At 36.3% G+C, this 21,853-nt stretch overlaps 1 protein-coding gene across 4 annotated transcripts in view; it reads right to left on the bottom strand.

The window, feature by feature from the left end:
- UNC13C (unc-13 homolog C) overlaps nt 1-21,853 on the bottom strand; it is a 143,499-nt gene that overhangs the window by 14,626 nt on the left and 107,020 nt on the right. Inside the window, exons 24-31 of one of the 4 annotated variants that reach the window (XM_027644325.1) lie at nt 20,873-20,950; nt 20,485-20,514; nt 14,128-14,216; nt 11,788-11,937; nt 10,387-10,510; nt 7,835-7,891; nt 6,674-6,754; nt 2,857-3,004 (exon numbers count right to left, since the gene is read on the bottom strand). In XM_027644325.1, the coding sequence (XP_027500126.1) occupies nt 2,857-3,004; nt 6,674-6,754; nt 7,835-7,891; nt 10,387-10,510; nt 11,788-11,937; nt 14,128-14,216; nt 20,485-20,514; nt 20,873-20,950 (757 nt within the window). Of the gene's footprint in view, nt 1-2,856; nt 3,005-6,673; nt 6,755-7,834; nt 7,892-10,386; nt 10,511-11,787; nt 11,938-14,127; nt 14,217-15,752; nt 15,864-20,484; nt 20,515-20,872; nt 20,951-21,853 lie in introns of those variants that run through there. The other 3 variants (XM_027644326.1, XM_027644328.1, XM_027644329.1) reach the window with 3 other exon arrangements.

Genomic DNA, 21,853 nt, shown 5'->3' with positions numbered 1-21,853 from the left:
AATATTTTCAGTTACTGAAACAGTTACTGCTGGCTTATGTGCTCAGCATTGTCATTTACTTACTCAAACACTTGTCTGCTTTGAAAACAGTCTGTGGTGGTGCTTTGAAGAGGAAAAGTCATCAGAGTAAGATTACAGAAGTTAATTTCCTCATTCCTGTCTGTGTGATAACTTGCTTTTAAAGCATATGTCCCTAATGATGTAGTCTCATGATGTATTTGAAAAAGGCAGTAAGAGTTTAGCTTTCAAATATTTAGTGTAGTTAAATCGCCACAGGAAAAACTATGAATCCCTGAATCATCATTTTAAAAGTTAGGAATGGTTTTATTAATATTGTCTATGCAAATTGCTTTGTTGCCAAGAAGTTCTTTAGGAATGTATAGGCACAGAGGCTGGGAATGGAAATGTTGGTTCAAGCAGTCATCCTTCTTTAGAAATGGTGCAAATCATATTCTTGGATAATGTGGTTCTTCCTACTGAATTTGATCCTGCATCTACATGAATACAGGATGTATCAAGGGCCATAACATACACTTTTACAGAGCTATTATCATGGAATCACAGAGTCCAACCTTATGCTTTGTGTGTGTGTAATGTTAACTCCCCCTTCTCACACCAATTAAATAAATTTCTTAGAAAAACTACAGTTTAATCACGGTAAGGGAAAAAGTATTTTCACCTGTGGTTGAGTAAGTCTGATTGTTGTATGATTCCAGTAGTCGTTAGAGGAAAAACTAGCATCCACTTTTTTCTAGTCACAGTTATTATTCAATATGCTATTTTCTTTTTATTTAAAATATTCCTTTTTTTCCACTGCTTTGAGTTTAATTACATCCAACTATCTATTGATTATGGATTGGAAATGTGCACAAATATGAGGGCAAATTTAAATCCACTTATACTCCAAAGAAAGTTTCTGCTTTGTAAAGAGGGTCATTTGAACTAAATGCCAATGATACAGCTACAGCTGTGAGGCTGGAGGTCATAATAGATGAGAATTTAATTCCTTTAAATTAGACATTAAAGGATAATGAAAAGCTATGAGTCACTTTTCCTTAACTTTGTTCCCAGTGGCTACATTTCTGACAATACTGGTGTGCAAATAGAGGCCCGCTAATGTGTGCACAGAAATGAACACAGACCTCAGGCTGAAATCACAATGAAAATCAGAAAATTCAATTTTGCTGCTCAGGATTTATAAAAGATCTTTACTTATGGCTACAACCTAGATAATTTTTTGCTCCTGAAGTTACAATAAAGGTATCAAGGTATATAGAATATAAAGGTATAAAGAAAAACAAAATATACTAGTAAGTCACAATTTTCTGCCTAAATCCATATTGTTAATCTCTTTTTTTTTTTTGAGAGAGAGGAAAAAAGAATATATTCCCTACATATTAGAGTTTTACAGCAATTTTCTCGCTTGTAATATATGAATTATTAACAGAGATATCCTCAGTTTAATACGGAAATAGCTTAGGAAATCATTCCTTGGAATTAATCTTGGGGCAAGCTGCAAAACTAATGTTTTATGGCTTTTATACGGTGAGTAACATCCTGTACTTTAGAAGTAAAAGCAACTGATTTCCAGCTTAACTGTCAAATTAAAACTCTTCTGATTCTTATGACCAGGGTGATTTATTATAGATCAGCAAATTGTATTCCTAATTTTTTATAGATCAGCAAATTGTATTCTTTCCCAAATATACTAAATGGCAGACAGGCCATTTTTACAAATGCCCATTTCCTTCAAAAGAAATCTAGTGAAGATTACTGTTGTGCAAAAATTTGCAGTTTCTAGAATAAAGAAAACATTCAGCTTAGAATATAGTGCACATTAGCTATATAAAACAGTTCCTGAATGTACTGTCCTACATCCATAAGACCTACTTTTGAAAATAGAAGGACTCTTTGCCTTAAAGTATAACTGTGAACTCTTGTCCTCTTTTTGAAACCACAGAAAGTCCTCTCCTGAAACAAACCATTAATGAATTGCATGTGTATTTTAAATGAAGAGAACTTTGTACTTCAATTTTTTTGGTGCCCTACACCAAAATTCTCAAGCAGGAAAAAGTGGCTTCGGTGTTACTGATGTCCAGATTCAAAGTATATCTAATACCACACTCTTGCACGTTCCCTGCCCTGGTTTACTTTTGGGAAAGTATCAAAAATTTGAATTTTGAAGAGCAGGTATAAAAAAAAAAGTGCCATTTTTAGCAGAGTGGCTTTGAATCTGAATTCTGAAATGCACAAAGAGAAAAAAATCTAGACAGGGAAAATAATGGTGTACTTTAACCTACAGAAACCTTCTAATCCTTTTGAATCCACAGATGAACTGCTAGAAGGAGAAATGTGGGTTCTGTAACATGGAATCAGTGTGCTACATTAAGGACATGTTGCTCATAATTTATTGTTCTTAATCACAAAAGGAAACCTCCTAAGGGTTTTAACCTTCTGCAGTTATCTGTGCTTAGTAATTAATATCCTCCAGCTCAGAAGTTATCTAGAGCTGCTAAAGTACTCGGTGAATTTACTGTTTCTGCAGTTATAATGTGCACTCTGGAATAGCCTCCACAACCCTGGCTGTGTGTGGAATGCTCCTACAAATAACCCTGATGTTGTGTTCACACAGAGCTCTGGGACCTGTGCTCCCTGGGAAGTGACAGCTCACTAAAGGAACTGCCCTCAGAAAAGCTCCATCGATTGACAACAGCATTGGATGTGGGATAACACCACCATTTGTGACAAGAACCTCTAAAATACAACAGTGTGTGGAGAACATGACTGGCAATCAATCATTTAAAACACTTAAAAGATAATCTGATGTACTTTTTATGTCCCCTATAGGTCACTTACTTTGAGAAGTCTGAGTGCTTATAAACTTCTTTATCAAGGCGTCAGTAGTTTGTGTGTAAAGGCTCAGAGCGTATTTGAGGGACTGTAGGTCTGGGCTCTTTTCCAGGAAATTCTTTTTCAGCCCACTCCCTCCAGCATGGAAGTATTGCTAAAATGAAAAGCAAATATGGTTGTTCATAGAGGAAAGTTATCTGAGAAAGCCCTCAGTTGCAGATGTACAATTTTAAGTAAAATTCTTAAACGAACTTTTAGAAATAACAGTAGGCATGTGTAGCTGGATTTATGACTAAAGCATTTGAGATAACTGTCATTATCTCTGCTACAGAGCTTCTCTACCAGGGTGAAAAAAATAAGTGTTGGAGGAAGAAAAAAAATACAAGATTTTAATATTGATCCTCCAGATCGGAAGTACTTCTCTGCCAAAACTGGATAAATATTTGTAGCATTCCTTTAGGTTGCAGAGAGTGGAATCAGTTTAAATTCTTTATCTAAAAAAAACCCCAAACACCAAACTTTCAAATCAAGGCATATTTACAATCACAAGTAAAGAATATATTGCTTTTTGCCCCTAAGATGGGGCAGTTCTTCACTCTGCAAGCAGCTGCACCAGTGTAGAGGTCACTGCTGCCTGGGCAGCAAGGCCTAACGAGACAGCCCTGCTCCTTTTGCTGTCCCACTTGTCCCTTGAGTGCTCCCCCCTTCTTTCATTAAAAAACCCAAACAAACACATATATATAGATAAATAGATATTAGCAGAAATATCTAAAAGAGAAAATGACTACTGATCTACTAGATTTGGAACAAAACATGTTTACCACTTTGATGCCATGCTGTAAACTATATATATATAAAATATATGTAAACTGACTATAAAAACATATTGTAGTCCCTTTTCAGTCCCAAAGCTGACTTCAGAAAACTTAGGACAGATTCTTCTCTTCTTCCTCCCTCAATGAAGAATTTTTCCTAAAATTTCAGGTGAGACAGTCATTGATGAATTAATGCACTTAAGCTCCAATGAAAAGATAAATGGGCTACATACACTCATTTTGTTCAAACACCTTGCAAAGCATTTTGCAATCTATGTTATAGCTCTAGGTCTCAAGATCAATAAAGCTCCCATTAATGGCTAATTAGTAAAAACAAACAATGTTTTTCAGGAACACACTGTGACTACTTGATGACATGGTCCACTCTGTACAGGGAGTGCTGGGGACTGTAAGCAGAATCTTCTGGCTGCTTTTCTGGTGTTGCCAGAGGAATATATGCAATATACACTCTCTACATACATATATATCCACTAAATGCTGTATCCTAAACTTATGTGGACAGTGCAGACCTACAGTCCCTTTGTATTTAGTGTACACATTTCACCTTCTGATTCTCAAGATTTTGCAGGAGATGAAACATAAATGTACGTTCCATAACAGTTATTATTTACATTTCTGTGTTGAAGCCTGCTGGTCGTCACAGGGAAAAAAATATCTGTAGCAGCAGACCAGGATTTGAAATCATCAGGCTTCAAAGTTTTATATGTTGCTCTATCACTATGGGGGCACTTAGTGTCAGCTTAAATGGTTCTGACTAAATCACCTCTATCTTCTCATCATTGCATACTTACATAAAATTTATATCTTTCCAAGCAAATTATTTCATACTATATATTCCAAAGAAGTCTCTCTTGTCTTAATTGCTTAAAAGTGTAGTCATGATTTCACTAAGGATTATAATCAATTTATAAGCAAGTGTTAAAAGCTGTTAATATTTCTTGCTATTTCTTGACTATTACTGTGATTTTTTTTTAAGTTCTGTCTCCCAATAAAATGTTATCTGCAGTAGCAGCTGCAAATGGCTAAAAGCTCCATGAAAGCTAACAGATAATTAAAGAAACAAGGACACCTGACCCTTATCTTCCTGAGTTTTTTACATTGCTTTGCTTTTGCCCATAAATGGTAAATTTTGCAAGCAAAACCAGTAATGTGAACATATCATTACTGTATGGAACCAAATATAGAAAAATAATGAGTAAACAGGGTTTTACAGATTCAGCTGGATGGCTGATATCCTGCTCCTGAGAGATGGAAACCTCAAAATAGTTCACCTGCTCCTCGTGTTCCTGTCTGAGGGGTTTCAAGGTTTGTAGGTGACACAAGAGGTTTTTGAAGGGCTCAGTGACAAATGAAAGGGGTAGATGTCAAGTATATGGAAATCAATGCAGGAACCACTGCAGTCTCAGCCAAAACTTGACAAATGTCACACAAGCCCTTTTGGGTGTGGGTGTCACTCTGCAGAGAGCCTCTGGGTGCACAGTGGAAACTAGGACAATATTATCAATATACATATTCTCTGGGCTGAGATAATGAGAGAGCAGAGAGAATTCAGTTTGAGATAACAACTGAGGCCAGAAAGCCACTTCTCCTAACAGTAAATTGTAAATTAAGATTAAAAAAATTATATATATATATATATATATCTATCTCTACAGTTCTTTTTACATAATATAAACCCTCATGATATGCTATATATATTTAAGATAAAAAATTATTCATTTATTTTATATTCTTTGAAGCCTTAATTACACCATCAACTATTAAATGATAATTGTTTCTCAGTGAATTAAATGAAAGGAAAAATAAAAAAAGTACTGAGATACTCCTCCCTGCAAAACCTTTCCTTATCATAATCATGTACTTAATTTCTGAACACATACCATATGTCATTTTTAACATTCTTCTATTCTTATTTTGGCAGCTTTGTTTTTTTGCTTTTCAACAAACCATATTTACTTAGCATAAACAAAAACATTCTATATTTTGATCATTAAATTTATGAACTGCATTCCTAAATCAACAGAGCAGTCTTTTTTTCTTGAGGTAGCTCACAAAGTTTGTCTTTGTTCACTTTCTACCAGTGTAAGCCCTATTTCTGCATGGTCAAGGTATTATTATTTGCTTGGTATTTTGGAAAGCAAAGATTTTGCCATATCAGGTTCCAAGTACAGTAGGCAGCTACAATGCCATGTCATTGCCTTACAATTTGAAAACAGGTTTCTCAGAAAACATTATTTAGCTCAGTTATGGAGCACACAGAGATAAGAATACTGAGTTAATAAAGGTTTTCCCCTATTTAACTATTCCCTCCATTTCTGGACTTTTTCTTTGTAAAATACCTATCTCTGCCTCTTTAAGTGCTGGAAACTCAGGCAAGGTTAGAGTTTAGATTTTTCACAACTTTTATGTGTTTAGAACAAAGGCCTTCAACGGAAAATACTGAACAGAAGACTTCACATGGCTTAGTTTGGTAGCATGCAGTACTTCAACATTTTGTTCCATTTATGTTTCCACAACATTAGTAATCCCCAAAGACTATTTTTATTTCTGAAAGAAATGACAATTCCACTGCAAATCAAAAAAATGCAATTGGGCAGCCCTCTCTGATGCTTTTTTCTTGTCTTTTGAGACTATTTTGTTGCACAAGACTTGATCCTAAGTATTTCCTTGTGTTTATATCTTCAACTTTATACTCAGTAGCTGTCTCCTTACCTTCCTGATGTGCTGTCTCTTCACAGCACACACAAAACCATGCTGTTATTCTAGTAACTGATTGCTTTTAAGTTACAGTAAGTAATGATACAGGCCAATGTGAAAAACACTGATAAATACATTAAATGATATTCCTTAATGGTTTCTTTTGACTTCAGAAACCCAATCTGTGAAGACTGCATGAAAGTCTCCAGGTTTTTTTTTTTAATCAAAAAAACTGTCAGTCATGTTCTTGGTCATTCCAGCACAGAACAGAAAAACATGTAAAGCTGTACCTTTATAGTAACCAGTGCTACTTCCATTATTGCACATTGCCTCAGGGTCAGGCTTTTGGCTTCCTCTCGAATCACATGGTCCTGCAAAGCAAGTGAAGACTGCAATTGGTTGTGAAAGGAAACTATTGTGGCTTCGTCTTGGAAAAACAAATATACAAAAAAATCTGCCAAATGCCCTCCAAGGACATATGATTAACAGGCATTAATTCAATTTCAGATTTCTTTGACAAAAAATTATAACTTAGAGCAATTATGTTGTTTCTTGAAAATATGGACTGCAGGGGAAAAGATCCCCTGTTTAATACTGAGTATCTGCATAGTTTTATTTATTTTCCTAGGATGTGTTATTTCTCTGTTCTAGGGAGTAGGGGAGAGGTTAAAATTGAAATTCAAATAATTAGATGATACAGAAATTATTACTCTTATTAATAAACCTGAGAGTTTAACTAATCTTTGTTAATGCCACATGTTTTTTTTAAAAGAAGGGGCTCCTGTCAGAATACGTTAAAGAGTCATAAAGTGATGCACTCCTGTGAAATCTTTGTCTAATGTAAGCACCAGTGACTTACTTATGTAACATTTTAACTTGTCTAGCAAACCAAACAATTATTCATAGAAGCACGAGTTGTCACGTATCTGCACAAATCTGAAGTCCTAATGGCAAAATTAATTGGCAAACAACTGACATCAGTATCAAACATCTCAGCTCTCCATCAAGTGGACTCCAGCACTGTACTGCTGAAGAGTTTATTGCAGAGGTAAATACTGTGTTTCAATGCACACCATAAATAGTGCACAGAAAGGAAATTAATGGTTTTCTCACCTTAGAGCTTTTTAGAACTGGTTCCAGAAGGTAACACAAAGATCTCATATTTTTTTTGGTGATGTTTAATACTTTTAAAGCCAAGTTGTGCAACATGGGAATGAGATCTTCTTGACCCATCTAGTGATCACTTACCATGTAAGTAATCAGTCATTTATTCATAATCGGGTTTTGATGAAACTGTAAAACCATTATTCACCTTCGAGTAGTTATTGCCATATTCAACCTTACTACAGTAAATAAGAATGAGGCCTGAGGTTTGGCCTCACAATCACTAATTATCCATCTATTTTTTTTCATTAGCTCAAGCCATTCACAGCTTCATCTGGCTCCATTACCTTGAGTTTTGACAGTTGTCCAAGATCTTTGGCTGCACTGAATATCATCTGGGGCCCCTGTAATCACATTGAAAATTAAGGAAACAGACTCACTACGACACATTTGCTTTTTATGTCAACATGATCTTATAGTCTGCCAGAACAGCAGTCAAAAGTGTTTTGCAAAGCGTTTTGCAAAAAAAGCGTTTTGCAAAGCTAAATAAAAGTTTCAATTACACATGAGACACATTTTCCCTCAGTTGATAAGGCCAAGTAGTTGAATTCCTCAGTACGATTCCCTCCAGGATCCTGCACTTGAAACAAATATTGCAAATTCTGCTGATAGTGGTTTCGTGTCCTCCTTTCTGCTATCTCATTTTGTGTTTAATATTTTAAGCTGAGGCTGTGATTGCTTTCACACAGAGTGTCAGTGAGATATTTGGGCATGACCACAACTCTCAGGCATTATGCTAAAATAAACAATCATCCTGGGAAGTGAGCAGCCCCGAGGAACCTGCAGAAGCATGACTGCCTACAGTGAAATCTCAATTGAATAACACTCAGAAGAAAGGTAGACTGTTAAGACAAAGCCTTTTTTTTTAAAAAAAAGAAAGCAATATTTTACAATAGCTAACTCCTGGCATGACACCAAAGGCTGATACCTACATGTTTGTCTCAGACAAACAGAATCCTACTGTAACTCCATGCTCACATCTTTTATCACAGTTACTCCAGATAATATAATTATTAGCGCAGTTACTTGGCAGTTCAGCAAGATATAGTTCTGAATAACAAGATTTCAGAGAAAAAAGGTTCATCCAACTTTCATTGGACTACTTTTTCATCAGTCTTTCTGTACCAACAGGTTTCAGTTTCCAGAAATAACTTTGCTTCAATATCCTTCAATTGAAGAAGATGTAATACAAAACTGCAACTTAAATCTTCATTATTTATTAGTAGTGAGAATGGTAAGATAAATATTAAAATTAAAAAATAAACCCTGCTTCTGAATACTTGTGTCTCTTACCCTCAGACAGAAAGAAATAATTAGGGCTAGAAAAGAAAAAACATTTCTCATGGTATCCTACTTTTTATTGATTTTCTTTAATTGTGTGTTTAATAGTAAACAGAAGTGCACCAAAATAAATGCAACGAGTTAATACACCTTTCTCCTGCCAATGGAGACACTTTATATTAAGTCTACCACTAGTAAAGCTCACCTCTGACCCATGCTGTTCTAAAAATGAAAGTGTAACAACTGATCCTGCATAAAGCTAATAAATGCTCCTAGAGCATGATGGAAAATGCCAATGTTTACCCAATGCAAAATTCTACTTATGTATTTGCAGATAAGATTTCCCCCCAGATGTTGGAAAAGCAAATTAAAGATCTCAGAAACATAAATTTGAAACAGTCATTCATTGAAAGAGAGGTTGTTCCTAATTATGCATAGTAAACAACATCATTATGGTAAATATGAAAAAATTCAGTGATTGGAGTCCTGGTTATGATTTTAAGATTAGCTCTAGTCTAGAATTTTTAATAGCTCAGGTAATTTCATTACTTCCTTAGCACCATTTATACATGTCCTATTAGATTTTTTCCTGCCTCTCCAGCAATAATCTTTCATGTGTCTTTAATGTATGATATGATTTTATGATATGCCTTTAACTTATGGACACTGACTAATAGATTTTTAGCAGTTTAACTCATACCATAGGAGGTACATGGCAAAATTACCCAAAGGCACACTATGACAACATCATGATTATCTCATCATAAGTTGGTCAATTTATTTTAAACAAGATTGAAAACAAGAAGAATTAACAGTTATATTATCCTAGTCCCTGAAAAGCACAAAAAAGCAATTAAAAAAAGGCCCTCCAAGCCAGGCTCTTTTCTGTTGATCCTTAGACAGAATCAGGTTTTACTGGTCAGCTCAGTCACCACTCAGAGTTAATGTCAGGCTATGACCCACATGGGTCTCGTGTGTAGCAGCCCTACTTTTTGTATTTACAGTTTTGCTCCCTGTTCTTGTCAGGCTATAAATGCAGTTCTGCCCAAAAAGGACCTCCAATCAAATCTGCTATTAAAATACCCCAAAACTTTTTGGCTTAAGCTTCCTGATGTTAATTAAGTGCTGCCTCAAGATGAGGAATGGCAGAGCAGGCAAGCCTGGAGACTGGGATGGGGCATTCCTGCCTTTCTGGAACCTGCAAAAATGGAAGGGATGGAATTTCTGCTGCAACAGGGAAAGGCAAGGAATATACTTCATGTTATTGTGCACAATGAAGGCAAGAGCAATCAAACTTAAAAGCCCTTACACGAAAGCACGCTACTAAGTCAGTGATGCAGCTTCTTTTACATGACTGTGCTCACAAAAACTGCTCTGAGTCAGGGCAGGCAGTAAGTGGCAGAAGTAAGGTCTTTCCCATCATCTACATACAATCCATGTGTTATTCCTTGTGGTCAAGATTCAGAACAGGACAGTGTCAGACCCCTTGGCAAACACCTGATCAATCACTTTATTACAATCCTCTAGAACACAGGAGAATTACTGCTGGAACACTCACGGTTTGGTCTGTCAGCGGTGGAAGCACAATTTGTTTTTCTATTTTGTTTAAGACCAACTTCCAGAGCTCTTTCAAAATCCGTTTCAGAACTGTTTTCTCACAGATTTTTGCCGAGATGCTTAAACTGGAATAAAACAAAACAAAACCAGTCATTGAGACTTGTATTAAAACCTCAGAGATTCCATATCAGTATATACTCAGATTAATGGCCATTAAGGCTTAACTTTTCTCTACCAATAAAAATTTCTCAGTAGCTTAGCTATTTTGCAATGTTACCAGTAAATATTTTTGGTAAGAATTATTTGCAGATTACAAACTCATGTAAATCTCCACTATCTAATTTAATGCTTAGTATATAACTAATGTATATTTATCAGAAATGCAAAATGATGATGAGTTATAAAGTTTGATGGATGACAGAATTTAGCACTCCCACACCCTTAAATTAAAGATTTGGCATATAATTTATGTCTTAAAAATAAAAAACAAATGTCTCCCTTATTTTATATTTCTGTTGGGATCTAAAACTAGATGCTGACAGCTAATACAAATTCACAGCTACTGCTTGGAAGCATTTATTTCTATATACTGACATGTTTGTGCAATTATGCTATCTATCACTAACAGTAAGATTACATTTTTGGAGCACCTTTTCCATCTTAACTCTGAAAATGTCTGGCTAGGGAAAATAGGCATGAGGAGCCAAAAGGGTATGTAATTTGTGTCTGTGTGACTGCAGATTTGAAGTGCAGGATCAGTGCCAGGCTGCTTGTTCAATCACTTCCAGTGAAAGGCCACTGGTGTTTCACAAGTACCAGTAGCATCGTGACCAGGGACAGCAATGTGCTCACAGAGGTGTATGTGCTGCACATGGGCTTGCAGAACCTGTCACTGCTGGAGGATGAGAAGATAAGCAACCCTCACTTTCAGAGGCCAGAGTAAGTTTGTAGGTCCCTTTAAAAATTTAAGATTTTACCAAGTGAAAAAAAAAAAAAAAAGCTGGTCTTTAGGTGGTGACTAGGTTTTTGGGGACACAGAAGAGCATATTAATAAGGAGCGGGACACTGGATGCCAGCCTAAACAAATGCCTATTTCAGTATGGGAATTTATTTTTGTTCTTTTGTTCAGTACAATCTTTTTCATAACACAGCACGTGGAGGAGAGACTGTACACCAGTTCCTTTGCAATGACTCAAAACATGACAAGACATAGAAAGGCAAGTATGTAGCTCATGTAAAAATTGCTTAGCAGAGGTAAACAGGTTAAGCATGGTATTCTGCACACATGTGAGTACTGCAAGTATTAAAAATGCTACAGAGTGTTTCTAGGTATTAACAATCCTTCAGGGTAAAGCCAAGAATGCCTGACTGTAGCATCCAGTTCCTAATCTGCCACACTTACGTTTTGTCCAGGAAATCCATGAGAGGCCGAAGCACAATCTCAGCATCAATGGCTGCACTGTTCTTGTTGGCTGCTGCATTCCCATTGCCTCTCATTTGATTCAGTTCATTGCTCATTTGTCTTACACAATCTTCAATAACAAATTGGAAACTATACAATGAAAAATAAAAAAGAATAAGGAAAGAATTCAAAATTTATCGTTTTGCATCAGAGTCTTCACCAAGATTTAAAGCTTTTCTGCAGTGGTGCAAAGTTCACAAATGAAGATACTGTGGTGTCTGAACATAACTTCTACTAAGAATCATAGCTCATATGACTAATCCATGCAGTGTTCTGATCTTTTCCCCCTTTTCTATTCTGTGATGTTTTTCATAGCCTTGTAGAGGTGCCAAGTATTTACTTTCCAGAAGCACCAGTCTGTAGGTCAGACTATGGTTGACTACCAGCTAGGGACGATTTCTCAAGACTTGATTTTTTTTGTCAAAGAACAATAGGAACAGTTGATAATAAATAGTTTTTCTCTTGATGGTTAATAGGAACCAAGCTTCGATGTTCTTCTTGAGGACAAATAGGAAACTTCTACTGATTTTGCCCCATTTGGCTCAGTTTGACTTCCTATGGGCATCACACAAAGTCAGTGCCATCAGAAGCTTTGCGTGCTTCTTTGCAACTAGACAGAGCTAAAGGATTTGGACTGTTTAAAATATTCTTTTCAAAAACTTAAAAGTACTGAAACTTTTCCTCCTGGGAGGAAACTTTTCTACTTCAAAGTGACTGTGAACACATTCTTGGTCCTCAAGTTTGTAGTTCAGCTTTTCTGAAGACTATTCTCTTTCCTAACTGATCTGATTAAGTGTCTGACAGTCTTATAGTGCTATTGATGTGATAGTCTTTGGTCAATATATTATACAATGCAGAACAGCAGTAAATCAGAATCATCAGTTCAGAGGCAGAATGAGTCTCTGCACACATGGTAATTTGGTTTATGGATTGATTTATAATGAAGTGAAATGTTTTAGGATTAGTTTATGAACAGAAATGCCAAACAGAGGCCAAAAATATATCAGGGCTATTAAAGTGAAAAGATAAATGTCAAAGATTAACTCAAGAAAAGTGAAAGAGAATTTACTGTGAGAGAAAAGAAACATTATAATTAGGCAGTAAGCTTTTCCAGTGACATGGCTAATCGTAAAAAGAAATTGCAAACCTCCTTGTGAAAAAGCTGGAAAACTTGGAAACTTTTCCAAGTGCTCTTGGAAGTATACTTACCTACACACATCAAAGCCCTAGATAAAATTACATGAGGTTGCTGGTGATGCTGCTCATGTACATCCTTGGGACCAGTCCCTCCAACAAGTGCCAAAATAATTCATTGCCTTTCTTGACATTAGCCATCTTTCTAACATTGTTAACCTCACAAATCCAAGAAGTAAACTGACCCATGAGGAATGTTCTAGCTATATGGAGCATATCCTAGATTGAGCTATTCTGGGTTCTCTTTTGCAGAAACCTAGTCAGCTCATTCAGAAAGAAGCCCTGGAAAGAAATAATATTCATGCACTGTCAATGATCCGAGAACCAGGGCCTGGGAGCAAAAATAAAGCAAGACAATACAGCAAACTAAGCACACAGAAAAAAGCAAACACTGTCCATCCAGACAGTTCATCGGTGGATTAAATAAGTAACTACAGACTTTGCTTAATGAACACCACTACAGCACTAATCCCTCTCTCTTAGATTTCTTTCTAATTTGAAGCAAAAGTAACTTACTGCTTCTTATACCACAGGCACTCCTGGCACAGCACCATGCTCATTCAAGACTGCACTCTGACTAATGAAAGATTTTGAGAGTAAGGCTCAGTAGACAATTTTTGCAGAGCCACAGGCAAGCAAATGACGCAAGAAGGCCATTCATGATGACCATTTGAAGCAGGCTAAACAGAGGCAGACACCCCTGATTGAAGCAGGCCACTTGGAAAAAGCTGTCAGTCTCAGGAAGTAACATAAACATGGGCAGAGAGAAAAGTTTAACACAGCATCAGGCAAGACCATACCGGTGATTTTGCTTTCCAAAGAGCAGAACAAAAGTCATCATGTTACAGAGCCTCACCTCTGTAACACATTCATGCCCAGAGATGATGTTCAGTTTTCTTTACAGTGAGGTTAATGTTACTTGTTTCAGTCTAAACACATACACAGACACAAATGCACACACCACTTCACCAGGGCAGAAGCAAGCCATGCCTTAGGACATCCAAACAACCACCCGGACTTCATCAACGAGATAGCTTTTTGAGCAGGAATATTTCTCTAAGGTTTGCAGTAAAATGGGTTTGTTACCTTGCAGCATATGTTACACTGAGTTCATCCAATACATTGCTAAGTTTCACCTGAAGTTCTTTTAGAACAACACTAGCTTCAGGATCCAACTGCAAAGAGATAAATAATATTATATTTTACTTATACACTAGGTTTCTGTGTCTTCCATTACAATTAATTAACTGGGAATTATGTGCAATGATACACTGCACTATGGAAAACCAAATGTGGAAACACCTGTTGCAACACAGAATTGCTTTAGTAGGCCTAAAAATCCAATTACCATCTAAAGAAAAATATGGAAAATATTTGATTATGATAGTGAAGAATTACATTGTTAGGAATCGAAACTGAGCCATTGAAAAATGACTTTCTATGGGATTGTGCAAATAGTGTTGTCAGTCACAAGGATAGAAGTACCATTATTGGGCAAGCAGTGTTCACGAAGCGCAGCAAGGGAAGGATGCATAAGAAGTTAGTGTTTGTGTTCATAGGACTGCAGATGTTTTTATATTTTTGTTGGTTTTGTACATGTCACCACTGTTGATATTTCTTTTTTTGTGATTTGCATTGAAGATGTTTCCATATTTCCATTAATGCAGTGTAAAAGTAGAACAGCCAGCACTGGAAAAGATGGCTTGAAGACCATCCATGCTGCTTCTACTGATATAGTATGCAGGAAGGAAACCTACCAAATTCCAGTACTGCTGTTTCTAAAAGCCATTAAGGCATACATAATTCAAGCACAGAGCAACACATTCTGATGCATAGGGAGAACAGCTCCTGTACCTCTGATACAGGTTTTCTAACACAGGAAAAAAGAAAATGCAGGGGAGAAATATATTTTTTCACTTACAGAGATGAGGATCCATGCATAGATATTTAATCAAAAAGGTACCATGTTGATATTGATCAGCAGCTTGTTTATTTGCTATGCATTCTTTTTCAAACTAAAAACCCATCTTTTTTTCATCTCCTTGATCTTTAGTATTTAGGAAAAATAGTGACAGCCCATTGGGAGATACGACTGATGATCATCAGGATCAGCAGCTGAATGTGAATCAGTAGCTCATGTTCCAGGTCTTTCAGTTATCTACCCACAATGTTAAGGAATGATTTGCAATGATAACCCTCAATTTCTGGACTCTGTTCTGCAGTAAGGTCAGGTACAGATCTGACAATTTCAAAGGACCTGTGCATTTTGAATACATAATCAGCTCTGTCTCTATTTGCATTTTCCTATCTTTCAACTGCATGAGTAGCATTTAGTGCTTATCCTTCATCTGGTGCTTCAGAGTGCTGTGGTGCAGCAGGTCAGTTCTCATAATCACACTTCAGAGACAAGGGGAAGCTATCACAGCACATTGGATAATTTACATGAGACTATACAGGAATTCTTAGCAAAGTAAACTCTCAAAATAGATCCAATGATCTGCTGTGTTCTGTCTTAGACCATCCTTTCTCTCCTTTGAGATTATGTGTGGTCTAAAAACATAGAAAATCCAAGATGTTCACTACAATTTTTGACAAAACCTGGAATAGGTGACAAAGGGGGTTTATCACACATCCTTTAGAAGATACTCAGCACTCTTCTAATCTGACAAGCTCACTTTTTACTATTGTAAATACTTACTGTGGCTACTTACAGATTTAGTTTTGAATTACTTTGGATTGAGAGTTCTGTTGCTTCTCTATATCTTAGTAGTTTTCCTGGCAGATACACTGTGACAGTTCATACACTTAAAGTGATTGTTTTCCTTCATATGGAAAGCAGGGATTAAAGAGCTAATTTTACTGCAATGTCTGCATTAGTTAATAGAGTTAGAGTTTACTAACAAAGGCAAAAATTTTTCCAGGAAATGCATTTCACTAGGGAGTTATACTGCCTCCTTTGGTGGGATACAGATAAAACACAAATTTAAGACCAGAATATTAACATAACCAGAATATTTAAGACTAGAATATCAACATTTAACAAATATTGAACACATAAGCATTCACACTGAACATGGCACATGTCAAGGAAAGCACAAAATACCAGGCAGGCAGAAGACTCAAAATTTCTTAGCAGGTCATGCACAAGCTAGAGAATCACCTTGTTACTGGGCCTACAGAGGTCAATGGAGTTACTTTCTATCAGAGGTTGTTGTGATAATCAGAAAACACAATATATCTGCTAAATTCACTTAAAACTGGACTCAGTCTGGCCAAAATTGGATTAAATACTAATGCCAGATATAATGACACACTATAAAAGGGTGCATGCAAGTGTTAAATGTTTTAGAGGGCTTTGTGCTCACAAATTGCATGAACAAGTTTGTGTGTGCACAGCTGGAGGCATCTGGCAGGACATCCAGCCTTGTGTGGACACGTGCTCATGCTTCTTAATGCGGTGTCAGAGGGAGGAGTGGAGTATAAAGAGGTATGCGGGCTGCCCACCAGGTGCTGGACACCTGGGGATGCTCTCATAGATAAGAATATGTTAGCAAGAGTTTTAAATGTCACTGTTCCTTTTGTTTAACTGGAAAATAAGGTGATTTGAGCGTCTCACAAGAACTAAAATGTGCACTTTTCATTTATTTTAACCTGTGCCTTCTGTGTGCTATTGGTTGTCCTCGGGCATCATCCAAATGTCGCAGAACCATGACCTGCCTTTTTTTTTTCTCTCCAATGGTATAGCTAAAGTGAGACAGTAGGCAATGCTGATCAGCATCCAAGATGATGTCATACAGGGATATACAGATATGAAAAAGAAGTATCTCCAGTATTGGGGACTTTTCTTTTTCTCCTCAAGTCTCATCAGCTCCACTGAGTTTGATGAAGAAGGAATAAAAGCCAGCAAACTTGTCTGAATTATTTTTCAGGAAAATAAAAGGAAAAAAGCCCTAACTGGGCAGATTAGTTTTGGAAAAAAAAAAAAAAGAAAAAGATGACTGTCATTAGTGTGCCATATCTGATTTAAGCATCAAAAACGAAAAGGCTGTTTATCTCTTAGCTCTTTGGATTTCATTTCCAGTTCACAGCATGTGTGGGCTAGTCTTAAAAACATTCATAGGTTGCTTAGGTATCAAAACTGTAATTTTTTAAGGAGCAAACTGAATGTGTAAATCGTACTTTTCTACCAATTCTAAATTTGCTTGTCTTTCTTAGAGTCATATTTCTGTTATTTTACCATCTTCTTAAATAATTGAGTTAATTTTTATTCACAGCAGAATATACTCATAAATTTGTTGGCACATTTCACGAGATCTGTTAATTATGGATTGTTAAACAGACAACTAGAACTTTGATTTTTTCTGAGTGCTACATGAAAACAGAGAATATATTTGCTAAACAGCTGAAAAATAAGAAATATTTGAACATCACTGTTTCCAAATGCTGCCTGTCTAGAACTGTGACTATTTTTACACATACAAGCCTTGGAAAAGAGTTAAGAATCTGATGAATTTGGCTGCTTTCAACATAATGTGTTAGATTGAGGCATTCCCTGCTGTAATTTCATGTGTGCTAGTAGGGACATAATCTTGTTAACTGCAAATTTGGTAGTGTTTCAGTAGGAAACCACAGAGATGCAAATTACTTTTGCATGCGTTAAATGGAACCCCTCTAACCTGAATTCAACTATTTATCTGCAATTTCACAGGTTTAACTGCTTATAGTTTCCTAATGCAGTTAATTCTCTTCAGAAAATAGTTTTACATATTGTATGTACATCTAGGAAGGATACAGGTATTTATGAGATCCATCACTTCAGTGATTCTTTTTGTCTTTGATCCACATCATCCTTCCTCCACCCCCGCCCGGCTCTCCAGGGACAGTGAGATGTTTGGCTGCTGCTGCTCTAACTACACTTATGAACACTTGGGCCTCTGACTTTACAGATTTAAAGATGGACACTTCAGAACTACCCTGCTTAAGTCTGGCCCTCTGTCATCCCATCAAAGTCTATAAGGCCACATATGGATTCCTATAGGAATTCCTAAGCTTTACACATGAAGTGGGAACTGAACTTATCAAAGTGGAAATATGATTTATCTACAGTCATTATAATACTGTCCTACATAAAGCTTTACACCTTTTTTTTTTGATCCTAATTGCTGTAACTCATTTCTGCCATCTGATGAAAAGCAACATAAACATTAATATTTTTTCTTTCTCTTTTATCAGCTTCCAACATGTCAGACATGAAAAAGGTACTTAGTGTAAACGTATGCATTCCTTTTGGATGAAACAAACAGGAGCTAAACCAAAATATTACAATGATGAACCTGTTCTCATGTTTTTAGATTTGATTTAAAAAAACCAAAACAAACACTGGGTTGAATCTCACTTTACTACTCTTTATTATGGCAGACTGTTCTCATTGATATAATTTTTAAGTACCCTTTCTGCTTTGCTGCAGCAGAAAAGGATAGTTATAAAGAAACTCATATTGTTCAGACTATTTTATTTTAATGGTGGGGATGCTGAGAAACCAGTTTTTTCTCTATTTATAGAGCTCCCTGCCCTGCAATATGCAATAAGCCTACCCTGAACATAGGGACTGCTGCTTGATTGTGGTTGGTTTGACTGCACAGTTTGAAAGACATACTGCTCACAGTATGACACTGAGGAGATTAACAGCATTTAATTTTTCTTAGAATTAGTTTTGCTTCAACTGAAATAGGTCTCATTATTCTGCTGAAAATCATCTGACTTTTATGCCCTCCACAAGTAAAATATTAAACTATTTTTTCCCTGCAAGGAAACTGCTTACAGATTTTATTGCTGGCTTTGTTTCTTATAAGTACCAGTCCAATAAGCCAAATTGGCCATTAGCAGTTGTGCTTTTGGAGTAGCTAGGGGAATTAATATTCTGACTTGAGGACAAACATTTTAGGGGAACTTCAATATGGGTGACAAAAAACTGAATGTGAATGTACTTTTCTTCAAGAAATTGCCCTAAGGACAAACAAACAAAAGTCTGAATATATTTTTTAGGTCTTTTTTCTTAGACCGTGAATCAGAGATGCACTGAAGGTACCTAACAAAGGGATATTAGAAAAATATATCCAAATTCTCTGTGAGGGTTGTATATGTTGACCACATTTGTAGGAAATGTTGCTTTGATACTCTTAAGAACCTTAATAATTCATCCTCATTAACATCAAAAGGAAAGCAAAAAGGAATGAGAAGTGATGAGAGATTTTGAAAGAAAACTGCAATGCAAAAGTCCTAATTATTTTTTGTACTATTATTTTTTATTATATAAGGTGTTAGGAGCAAAAAATTTATTATTTTCTTGAGGAAAATGGAACATTTTGGAGAAGAATGAAGAAAGTATTCTGATTCAAAATTAATCTGATAGAAATAAAGTGCTACTCAGTTTTCCACTGCCCTTGTCTGTATCAGGATTTATGGACAATTAGCTGTTTTTATGATTCATGACGTTCAAATGTGGGACTGGATCCAAGACCTAATACAAAATTACTTTGCACAGAACATAAGTGCACAGAAGACAAGTTTATTTGTAGCATTTAAAGAATGAAAGAGGATTAAGAGGAACCACAAAACCAGCCATGTCTGGATGATAAATATATATTCTCCAAGTTTGGTAAGACGTTTTCAATGACAGCAGGGCTGCAGAAGTTTATTTCATGTCCTCTGGAGCCATGGCAGCTTCAAGAAGCTGTTACTGGCTCAGCAGAACCTCCTCACCATGGACTTAATCTGTAGGTTTATGGGGAGGCTGCAGTTCACTGCATGACACAGGGGGCTCTCACCTCTGAGTGCCCCACTACGGATGTGGGAATATGAAATGCTGTGTTTTCCAGTTCTCTCTGTAATGTATCTAACTTCTTTTTTAAAGCCAGCTACTGTTATTAAGGGTAGTATGTTCATGGTCTAAACATTGCTTCTCAACAAGATGACAGAATTTTTTCCATGGCTGGAAAACATGTTAATGTCTTCATTATGTTTCAGAACGGTCAAAGACTACAGTCAGCAAAGTGTTGAAGCACTTGTTTATGTCCTTTTACTGTTGACAGGACTTCAGGCACTTTTAAGCCTTCTGAAATAAAAAAGGAGACAAAACTAAGCATGTTCTGGACTGTTGAGTAGCAGCTCTTGGTGAAATGGTATCTTGTAAACAAGCAGGCCCTCAGATACTGAAAAGTGCACTTAAAGTGTTTTATAGAATTTTTTAAAGCTTTGAAAGACTTTACACTATCTGCCTAGTAAAACTTTCCAATTTAGAGTGTCAAATGAATGCCCAAGCATAGCTCTTTTTGATTTTAGATCATAGGGAATTACACAAATGGAAATAAGTAGAAAATGTGACTGTTCTTAGCCTTAGAAAATAATGGTCAGGAATAATAAAAGATGCTTACTATCACAAACCTCATAAGAGAATCTCTCTCCTTCTTTCTTCTGCTCAGTGGATTGCAAGTCAAAGGCATTAGACAAAGACATGACACATTACAGACAAAACGTACCAATACATAAAAAGCAAAGTATAGTCCAGTACAAACACTAAAATAAAGCTGGCACTCCAGATTGCAACACAGAACACCCAGTGCTGACTGAACATTACAGATCATTAGCATTTTTCTGTGAAATAGAGGTAGGTCTTTCTACTATTGTCAGGATGTTAAATAGGTCTTGGAGACTTTTTTTCTTAACATTTTGATTTTCTTTGCAAGTAAAAGTGAAACCTGTTACTAGGTTGCAAACGGTGCTAATGATCTCTAAGGAACTTTGAACAAACAAAGAAACAAATATGGCTCACCTCCTTTCCTCCCATGGACTCAAACATTTTCTCAAGCTGGACTCTTAATTGTTGAATGTTGTTCATCAAGATACAGGCCTACAAAGAGAGCATCAAATGTGAGCTTGTGCATGACCAACTCTTCAGCAGCCCTGCATTTGTAGAATTATAGAATCATTAAGGTCAGAAAAGATCTCTCAGATCATCATTCATGCAACTAGGTTTTTCAGAGGAGATCCCCAAACAGTGCTGCCTTTCCTTTTTCTTTAATTGACGATCAGATCCCAGTATTTCACATCCTGAGCTGTACATCCCAGGTAGTTGCTACTTAGTACAGTTACATCTGCGGATTAATGCAAGTAGCACATCATCATCTTTGGAGAGCAGAGGCAACAATGATCAAAGTGCTTTGGAGTGACAATAAGAGGGATGAAAGGGATTGCCAGCTTGCTTTCTAGACCCAGCCTTCACAGAAAACTGACAGCACCATAACCCGGATAATGGCTGATGCTTAAGTATTTGAATAAATCAACAGGCAGATCTGCTAAGAACAGAATATTTCAGAAATATGCAGTTTTGCATTACTTTTTTGCATTGCTTGAAAAGTTGGTGAATTAGGTAAAAGAATTCTGTAATCATATTATTTTTGTCTAGAAATGTTGCTCTTTAAGCACATTTTCTTAAGGCAGAACACAGAGCCAACGAGTGAAAGAGAGTGATTTCTGTATAAATATAAGGTGAAAAATAAAATTAATAAAATTAAGGAACTTGTTAAAAAAAATTGTGGAAGAAAGAATCTATTAGTAGAATTTTGTGCACTCAGATTATCCTATATGCTGGTTTGTTATGGTGCAGGAAAAGCAATATGACAATACTTGTTAAAAGAGCTCTGGCTTGCCAAGGCCAGTGTTTTTTAGTGCATATCTGGCTTAATTTAGGCACTGAAGTAGTGCATATAAATAAATAAAACAAAACAGATATATTTTTTTTCAGACAACAAGA

This window comes from Corapipo altera, unplaced genomic scaffold (genome assembly GCF_003945725.1).
Source record: "Corapipo altera isolate COAL_440 unplaced genomic scaffold, ASM394572v1 50, whole genome shotgun sequence".
NCBI lineage: Eukaryota > Metazoa > Chordata > Aves > Passeriformes > Pipridae > Corapipo > Corapipo altera.
This window is presented reverse-complemented; position numbering and strand designations above follow the sequence as displayed.